Source organism: Macrobrachium nipponense, chromosome 4 (genome assembly GCF_015104395.2).
Source record: "Macrobrachium nipponense isolate FS-2020 chromosome 4, ASM1510439v2, whole genome shotgun sequence".
NCBI classification, from domain to species: Eukaryota; Metazoa; Arthropoda; class Malacostraca; order Decapoda; family Palaemonidae; genus Macrobrachium; species Macrobrachium nipponense.
Genome location: NC_061100.1, coordinates 16,494,436 through 16,504,435, shown reverse-complemented (window position 1 = coordinate 16,504,435; position 10,000 = coordinate 16,494,436). Strand labels below are relative to the sequence as shown.

The 10,000-nt window shown below is 37.8% G+C and overlaps 1 protein-coding gene across 2 annotated transcripts in view; it reads left to right on the top strand.

The window, feature by feature from the left end:
- Nucleotides 1-10,000, top strand: part of LOC135210737 (zwei Ig domain protein zig-8-like) — a 62,657-nt gene that overhangs the window by 46,981 nt on the left and 5,676 nt on the right. For both annotated transcript variants that reach the window (XM_064243560.1, XM_064243559.1), the window contains 3 exons: nucleotides 5,000-5,322; nucleotides 7,617-7,827; nucleotides 9,630-9,760. In XM_064243560.1, the coding sequence (XP_064099630.1) occupies nucleotides 5,000-5,322; nucleotides 7,617-7,827; nucleotides 9,630-9,760 (665 nt within the window). The remainder of the gene's footprint in view (nucleotides 1-4,999; nucleotides 5,323-7,616; nucleotides 7,828-9,629; nucleotides 9,761-10,000) is intronic.

The following is a 10,000-nucleotide window of genomic DNA, read 5'->3' as shown; positions in this document are numbered from 1 at the left end:
TGCGACCGTTGCCATTGCTCCCTCCTGAGATTCTCTCTCTGAAATTAGGGGCTTCATCCCGAATTGCTATGATCGTAAGATCTCGTACGAAATCGTAGGGAATCGTGAGGAATTGTAGCATATCGTAGGTCATCGTAGGAAGTCGTAGGTGATCGTGGATAATGGTAGGGACTCTCAGGAAATCATAGGAAATCGCAGGGACTCTTGAGAAATCATAGGGGATCGTAGAAAATCGTAACTAATTGTAGGGAATCGTAAGGAATTGTAGCATATCGTGGGTCATCCTAGGAAGTCGTAGGCGATCGTGGATAATCGTAGGGACTCTCAGGAAATCATAGGAAATCGCACGGACTCTTGGGAAATCGTAGGAAATCTTAGAAACTCGTAGGGAATCTTTGGAAATCATAGGAAATCGTAGGGACTCTTAGGAAACCGTTGGCAACTGTAGGGACTCTTAGGCAACCTTTGAAAATCGTAGGCAATCGTAAGGACTCTTAGGAAATCGTAGGAAATCTTAAGAAATCGTTAGAGCGACCTTCGGAATAATCGTATGAGCCCAGCTGAACTTCCCCAAACCCTCCTGCCAATCCCCTTCGGGTTTCCTACAATCTTGGGATCATGGCGGTTCGAGATTAAGGTTAAGGATGTTAGAAAAATGAGACATACCTCGAATAGGAGGTCACTGCCCTTTTGCCACTGAAGTAGTGGAAAAAGAGAATAGGGAATAATAACGTTCCCGAAAAAGGCAGAAGGAAAAGGAATGATATAGAATAGATAAAGGAAAAAGGGGATGGTTTAGGAGACCCTTTAAGCCAATGGCTAACGTTTTTGAAAAGGGGTGATGAAAAAGGAAAGATAACTTTAGGTAAAGAAGAAAAAGGAACGGGATGATTTGTGAGACCTTCAGCCCTTCGCTTCTGTTTGGTTCAGACGAGAAAAAACTGATTAAGCATTTCAGCAAAGTTTAAAAAACAAAAAATGGTATATAGAGGAAGCTCTGTGGCTTACTTGCATTCTCAAGTCGAGATGAAGGTGAACCAACAGAAAATAATACAGAAATTTGGCCAAAGTCCAAGCACTGGGACCCATAAGGTCATTTAGCGCTGAAAAAGAAATTGAGAGTAGAGAGGTATGAAAGGTTTAACAAGAGGAAAACCTCAGAGTTGCTCTATGAAACAAGAAGGAAGAAAGTGAATATGAATAGAGGTATACATTAATAGTAATGAAAGGGGCTGCAGCTAGGGGCCCGTAGGGACAATGCACAAAACCTTGAGTAACTAATCCTTCCCCCCTCCCCTGAGGGGATATAAGTGAACCAAGACGAGAAACCCAGTGAAAATAGAATAAGAGTTTTACGGACTGGAGTTCGTGGTTCTTATTCCATATTCGGGATGAAGACTGGAGGGCTGGAACACAATAATTGTGAGCCATCTGTTGGAAACATTATGTCAGATATTGGAAACTTCTCTGTATTAAGGAAGTGCAATAAGGATATCACAATAAGGGATGTAGGGAAACTTTTGTCAGGTAAAGAATGAATAGATATATATTTTTTTGTGTTCCTTATATATATTTTTTTCTGTTTCTTGTGAGCACAGAAAACTTGTGTTACTGTTTTGTTTACAGTGACTAGTTATGTATTGTTCCTTATGTATATTTATGAATATTTATAATACTAATCTTTCAGGTGAAGAATGAAGAGATATATTTTTTTTTTTCTGAATGAGATGCAACTTTCTTGTAAGCACAAAAAACTTGTGTTACTGTTTTGTTTACAGTGACTAGTTATGTATTGTTCCTTATGTATATTTTGTATGATATTAATTCTGCTCATTTTAAATCAGGCATGGTATTTTGTAAGAGGCAAATAAAGACCACAAATATCCATAAGTGTGGCGTTAAACTAGAGAAAATTAAACATTACAACTCTTGTTCACTGCTACGGATTTAATGTGAGATTTACGTGCCATGAAATATTTGCTTTATTATCTTAGAAATATTTGCATTTCCTTGCTGAAACATTGATGTGAACATAAATCCAAAAATTTCTTCAGTATGAACATATTTCCCCTCCGTCTCTAAGTCTGAGTACCACAAGGAAAAATTGTACATACTTAGAAACTCTATATTACCGTCTTTTTATTACGAAGAAATATGATAACCCTCATTTCTCGGAACGGAATCGTGTTTATTCATAATCTCGTGAGATCTCGTCCGTGATACCTCAAACTTTTTTTTATATATATTTAAAGTTTATCCATTAGTATTTACAGAAGTACCAATCATAGGCGTTTTTTCATTATGTTTTTTTAAACCTTAATGGAAGGTACAAGGAACTGCTCGGAGTGAATAGAAAAAGTATGGTGATGTATGGTGAATAGGGGGAGTATTTAATGCGCAAGACTCCACAGAGAGAGAGAGAGAGAAAGAGAGAGAGAGAGAGAGAAGAGAGAGAAGAGAGGAAACGAACAAGAAAAAAAAGCTACGAAAAGTTTAGAAAAACAAAGAAGCCAAAGAGAGAGAGAGAGAGAGAGAGAGAGACAGAGAGAGAGAGACAGAGAGAGAGAGAGAAAAAACGAACAAGCAAAGAGCTACAAAATTTAAGAACAGAGAAACAAAGGAGAGGAGAGAGAGAGAGAGAGACGAGAGGAGCGAGAGGAGAGAAGAGAGAGAGAGAGAGAGAGAGAGAGAAAACGAACAAGCAAAATGCTAAGAAATTCAAGAACAGAGAATCTAAAAGAGAGAGAGAGAGAGAGAGAGAGAGAGAGAGAGAGAGAGAGAGAGAGAGAGAGAACGAACAAGCAAAAAGCTACGAAATTTAAGAACAGAGAAACTAAAAGAGAGAGAGAGAGAGAGAGAGAGAGAGAGAGAGAGAGAGAGAGAGAGAGAACGAAGAAGCAAAACGCTAAGAAATTTAAGAACAGAAAAGCCAAAAGAGAGAGCGAGAGATGAGAGAGTGTTTGAGTGCGTGAGGGGGGTTGTGAGAGAGAGAGAGAGAGAGAGAGAGAGAGAGAGAGAGAGAGAAAACGAACAAGCATAGAGCTAAGAAATTCAAGAACAGAGAAGCCGAGAGAGAGAGAGAGAGAGAAAGAGAGAGAGAGAGAGAGAGAGAGATGATTCTTTGTTTGTAATCGTATGAAACTTAAATAAATATTCATTGAAAGTAAAACCGCCCAGCTTGACTGAAAAGTAGTTATATTTCTAGAATCTGAATTCCCCTAAAAAAAAAAAAAATAAATAAAAAAAATGAATAAAGCAAACGGAAAACGAAATAAAAATATATGATCTGTGCATTTATCTATATAGGCCTCCTAAAATACATAAAAGCAACCCCCCCACAACCCCGTCAAAAAAAAGGACAATAAATAAATGGATACATCAGTTCAACTACCAGAGAACCGCAGATATATATTGAAGACAGCCAACAGGGGGACGAGAGTTTGTAGAACCTCGCATGGGATAAAAAAAAAAAAAAAAGTAGTCGGGGGGAAGAATGGGTGAAATGACCCTTGTCAATTGACGAGGGGTGGGGCTGCGGGGAGCAGGGGTGGGGGTGACTGAGGACTGACGAGTGAAATGGAATGGCAATAGAGCCTTAATGACATGGGGGCAATAATGTGATAACTGAAGGGTGACGTCATTTTCCACATGTTGGGAAGGATCTGGGATTTGGTGAGGATCCATAGAGGGGCTTCTTTCCTTATCTTCTTTATTATATATTTTCTTTTCTCGTCGTGGTGTAGGTTGCCAAGAGCCTCTGGATGAGTTATTCGTATAGATAAGAACACATTATGTGGGAGAGAGCTTCGCTGGGTAGAGAGGGTGAATTCATTTTTTCAGTTTAGCTGCTAAGCTCGTCAATTTGATATGTTGCTCTCTTATGTTATTTTGTCCCATACCAGACTGAATTTGTTATCTAATCGTCCTCTCTCGGGAACCTCGTGCTATTCTAGGTCGTTGTTGCCAACATAATAAATGTTACTGACAAAGTCTAGTCGTAGGCTTACTTAGCTTCACATCGCTTCTATGGCCAATATTTCCTCCGCGTAATCTCGTTTAGACTTCCAGTCGGCTACAGGAAAGGGTTGCGTCTTGGCTTCGTTTGTCTGTTTCTCTTGTCTCTCCGCCTTTCCCGCATCTCTGTTCGTTTTCTTGTTTGTTTGTCTGACTGTATGCTTGTTGAAGAACTTCAGCAAAGATTTTTGTGGAGTATGGGATCTCTCTGTCTCTCTCTGTCCGCCTCAAGAGAGCGAGAAGATGATTACAGAGACAGTCTTAGCTAAGACCACAATATATTAGGTTAGGTTAGGCTCTGTATCAGCAATGCACTTCACTCTGCCTTGGCTGATCATTGCTGTCGTCAAGTGTCTCACCCGTTAGATACTTTCGTCCACATGGATTTCCATCTTGGGCTCTTCATTAGTCTTACTCATTTCAATATCTTATTATCTATTTTAAATATCTTCAGTCAGTGCATTTGTTTATATAATTTTTCTTCGCTTGCGTCTCTTCATTTTCTCCTTCTCCATTTAGGTACTGAAACCTACTATGTGGCTAGGTTTTTTTTCAATATGAATGGCCTTTTCAACATGTTCGGAGTTTGTTTTCATAATTGCAACAACGTCTAAAATAATAGTAATGAAAATAAATGCTGTTTCAACGGCATTCATCTATGCAAAGTCTTCAGGTTTTTCTTACTGAATTCTTCCCATTAACAGATAGATAGATGATATAATGCATTTCCAAGTGCTTTTGAAATTTTACCTTATTATCTACTTTCTGATGAAAATAAAGGGAAAATGGGAAAGATCTTGTATAATCTGAGAGCCTTTGAAATAGGAATTGTGTTATGATGTTAATTATTGCTATGATGATTAAAACCTTTTTAATTCCCTCAGGAATGCATTTAATAATAATATTACTATTTTATTATTAAGCAACAATAAGCAAAAAACACAGAAACATTATATACCATTTCTCCTCTTTCCTCTCATTCCAGGGGAGCTGATTCCCTTCCCAAGAGGCTTCAGGTCGGTGCGAATCCCCACCTCCCTCCCCGCCCCACCGGACACTCAGCCTCTGCCGACGATCCTCCGCGACAACAGAGGACGAGAGGACGTGTACGACAACCTGGAACTCAGCAGCGAGGGCCCAGAAGAGCCGATACGACCCCTCATTCCGATGTCAGCCACTGGAGCGACTGGCACTTTCGTCCTTCCGTCACAGCCGGTGTTCGACGAAGCGGCGCCGAAGAATGTCTCGGCCATAACGGGCAACTCCGCCTACCTCCACTGCGTCGTCCACAACTTGGCGAATAAGAGCGTGAGTGGTGTTTCTCATCTTCTCCTCCCTGTTTCTCTCTCTTTTTTTTGTTCCATTTTTTTTTGGGGGGGTGGCGTTTCAAGCTCATATTGCCTTCAGTACTATGAACAGCAGGTCATTCGAATGGATTTTACTTCTTTTTGCGAAGGCAAAAACGTCATTTGTTTCAATTCTCTTTCGGTGGTTTATTTTTTAAAAAAAAAAAAAAAAAAAAAAACTGTTCCCGTTCGAAATGGAGTGAGTGATGTTTCTCATCTTCTCCTGTTTCTCATTTGTCTTTTTTTTTTTTTTTTTTTGGGGGGGGGGGGGGGGGGGTGGGGGGGGGCGGTCAAGCTCATATTTCCTTCAGCACTATGAAGACGTCATTCGAAAGGATTTTACTTCTTTTTGCGAAGGCAAAAACGCCATTTCTTTCAATTCTCTTTGGGTGTTTTATTTATAAAAAAAAAAAAAACTACCTCCTCGGAATGGAGTTAAAAAAAATCTGTTTCTCTGGGGGGGGGGGCGGGGGGGCGGGTGGGCGCGGTCAAGCTCATATTACTTCAGCACTATGAAGAGCAGGTCATTCTACAGGAGTTTTTGCGAAGGTCCAGAAACGTCATCTCTCTCAATTCCCTTTCATTGTTTTATTTAAATAAAAAAAAAAAAAAAAAAAACTCTACCCGCTCGGATGGAGTTAAAAAAACGAAAATTTACTAAAATTCCCCTTCTTTCAGTGTTGTATTCATATAAAACGTTCCTCATCCTAAAGCTAAAACGTGTAGTGCATTACAAAGACTGATAAAATCACAATTAGCAACAAATAAATAGTTAAATTATTATTTAAAGAAGTTAATTCCTCATTACGCACACATCAGCGTCCTTAAATGACAAAGAAGCATAATGGTTTTGACCTTCCATTAGCTGTCTTCCCCTTCCTTCCCCCCCCCCCCCCCCTATCAAGGGCAATAATTCCGTTTATGATCAAAGCAAGTGGAGCGTCACTTCCCTCGTTCTTTATTGATATAAACAGAGCAGCAATTTGTATTCAATTGATGCTTCAAAGCTCCGGAACTCAATGAACAATGTATTCCATTATTACTCCATTTTGAAGTGTCATGTGACCGTGTTTGTCCCCTCGTCCTTTCAGAAATTCAAGTCCAGCATATTTAAATCTTTGCTTTGTTGGATTCCATTACCGATTTTGACAAAGAAAAACTGAAAAAAAAAAATTCAAGCGTTATTCCAGAACTTTGATAGACCATTAACCAACATAGACTTGTATCTATGCCAGATATAACTGAGAAACGTTTTGATAACCAGCTCCAAAGGCTTTTATGGTTGTTACCTTTACGATTTTTAAAAATAAAAATATAAAAAAAAATCAAGCGTCATTACAGAACTTTGATATATCATTATCCAATACAGACTTGTATCTATGTCGGGTATAATTGACAAACGGTATTGATAGTTATCTCCAACTTCTTTTATGGTTACCATTACCGATTCTGAAAAAGAAAAACTAAAAAAAAAATCAAACGTTGTTACAGAACTTTGATAGACCATTAACCAACACAGACTAGTAGTATCTATGCCAGGTACAATTGACAAATGGTTTTGATAGCCAGGAACATTGCTTTTGTGGTTACGTTTACCGATTTCGAAAAATAAAAACTAGAAAAAAAAAATCAAGGGTTATTACAGAACTTTGATATAACCTTATCCAGCACAGACTTGTATATATACCAGGTATAATTGACAAACGGCTTTGATAGCTATCTACACTGCTTTTGTGGTTATTTGGATAACTGCTAATTAAAACCAAGATCACAAAGACAAAGATTACGGCGAAACCATAGAAAATCATGCCTTAAATCATAAATTTCCAACCGAGCACAAAATTCTTGGTTCTCATCCTCTGCGAGCCCCAATTCCCCTCTAACTAAATATTTGGTAAGTTACCTTGGCTCCTCTCTCTCTCTGCTTTACAGTCAATAAACGAGTAGGGACGGTACGTGTTCATTGTATATATCAGTTATCACCGTTAACTAGAACAGAACAGGCTTTATACAGCATTTAAGGTCCTCTTACCTTTCTTTGTTGGTGCAGGCACAGTCGAGGGGAAAAGAAATGTATAAAATAATAACAACTCAGCGAAAAGAAAAATCTGCCTCAAATATTGATACGAACGTACAAAGACTTGTGCGAACGAACGAAATAAACCGCAGAACGATATATCCCTAATAAAAACGCCTACAGCTCTCTCAGTGTCATATTTTAATACCCTTCCTTCTTCTTCCTCGTTTTTCTTCCAGGTATCGTGGATACGACAGAGGGACCTCCACATCCTGACAGTCGGTCGGTATACGTACACGACGGATGATCGTTACCAAGTCATCCATTCAAGGCACTCGACCGACTGGATACTGAAGATCAAGTACGCCCAGGAGAGGGATTCTGGCAACTATGAGTGTCAGGTGTCTACGAAGCCCATCAAGTCTTACGTGGTTCACCTGAACGTTTTCAGTGAGTAGAATTCTTAGGTTTATTTTAAAGTCAACTTGATTTGGAATTGGAGTTATGTGATGGAAATTGCTCTCAATTCATCTGTTTTTCGTTATTATAGTCAAATTGTTTTGCTGTTATCTTCAATTGGGATTAAGCGTTTTTTTTTAATTAAAGGTTTGTGGTAAAAATTGCACACAAATAAACTTTTAATGGTAACGTATTCAATTTACTATTGTGTCGCACCTCCTCGCAATTTATTTCGAACTTCACTCCGAAATTTATGAAAGTCGCGATCAAACTGTCAATACATTTTATGTTTCATATCAATGTCTTTTCTGATACTGTAACTCTATTTCATTGTGCTTCAAGTGTCATATAAAATTTACGAAATGTTATATACTACTGATATACCTTTTGCACCATTTTACATTTTGCCTTAAAAATTGTGCTGAAAATTTAATGACAATTAAAATCTCAGCTTCTGGTGTCCTTTCAAATGGTTTATTTTGTAAATAGCTGTACGCTATTCTCTGAGATTTTCAGTAAAAGAGCAGATATGATAAAAGCAAGAGAATTAATATAGCAATAAAAAAAAAGGACTGTCCTATATTTGGTTACATATCATGAAACACATTAACAAATCTGGTTGCATATCATGAAGCACATACACAAATCTGTCTACATATCATAAAGCACATAAACAAATTTGGTTGCATATCATGAAGAACATAAACAAATCGGTCTACATATCATAAAGCACATAAACAAATCTGTCTACATATCATGAAACACATAAACAAATTTGGTTACAGATCATGAAGCAAATTGCAAATTTAGTCCTTGGAAATAAAATGTTGATAAAAGTGAGAAACATAAATGCTACTCTAAATCAAATTAAAAATCTAAGTGGATACAATTTAAACATTATTTCCGTTTTCAGTGTAAGTTCCAAAAACAATTTTTTGATTGAGCTTACAACGCTTGAGTCTTTGCAAATTAAATGTGTTAATCTTTTCCTACTGTAATGATTTTGTGGGTATATTGAACGCTGAAAATCATTCGTTGTCATGCAGGATTTGATGATGTTTAGCCTTTTAGGGTAAATCTCAAAGCTACTAAAAAAAAATCAATTCAAATAATCAATCATTTTTGCTTCATTTCCTAGGCCTTGCGGTTCAACCACTCCAACTCCCTCTTTTCACTGTATTAAACTCTAAATGAACGAAGTTTCCCTCGTGAAGTTTCCCTAGTGCTTGTCATGGCAGCCTAATTCCATAGATTAATAAATATGAAAAAAAATGGTTACAAATATCTGTATAATAAAATATGATTAACACCTAAGCTTTACGTTATTAATTAGTCAGTTAACATCCAAAGTATATACGAGTAAGTTATATGCATCATTATACATCATGAAAATAATGCAAATTAAATATATTTATTACATTATTATCGTTATCAATAAAAGGCAGCCTTCAGAATATCAAAATAAATAACGAGACTCCATTAATATATCTCAGGCCTCTGAATTTCATTATGAATCACGAAACAAAGACTAATTACGTCCAGGTGTTTGCATTATTATCATTATTAATTAAAACGAACCTTCACAATTTATATAAATAAATTTCGGGAATGCAGTAATATTTTATACAGACTTTCTGCCAGCCTCATTATACATCATTCAACAAAACACAAATAAACAACATTTATTTACGAAAATGAATCCACGAAGTCACTCAAAGCGAGCTTGAAAATAACACCAAAATATTTGGTAGGTCCTACATTGTCCTAACCTTCCTTCTCTTCCTCCCTCACAGCTGCGCCTCAGGCGACCATTATTGGATCTCCAGATATGTATGTCGACAAAGGTTCCACGATCAACCTCACCTGCATCATTACTCACAGCCCAGAACCTCCGGAATACATCCATTGGAAGCATAACGGAGTCGTAAGTAGACGCGAAATGAGAAGTATGTATTTCCCGAGCTGTGACCGAGTGGTAGGACCTTCCCTGGAAAATAATCCCATTTATGTTTCCCAAATCCAAATTACAGATATATCATACTTCATTAAACTAACCCAAACTAACCTAGGGGCGTGGCAACAAAAAAACTGGGCCTGGTGCAATACTATAATAGATTCACATCAACCGTCCATTTGATGTCTAAGCCAGTCCCTTACGACGCTC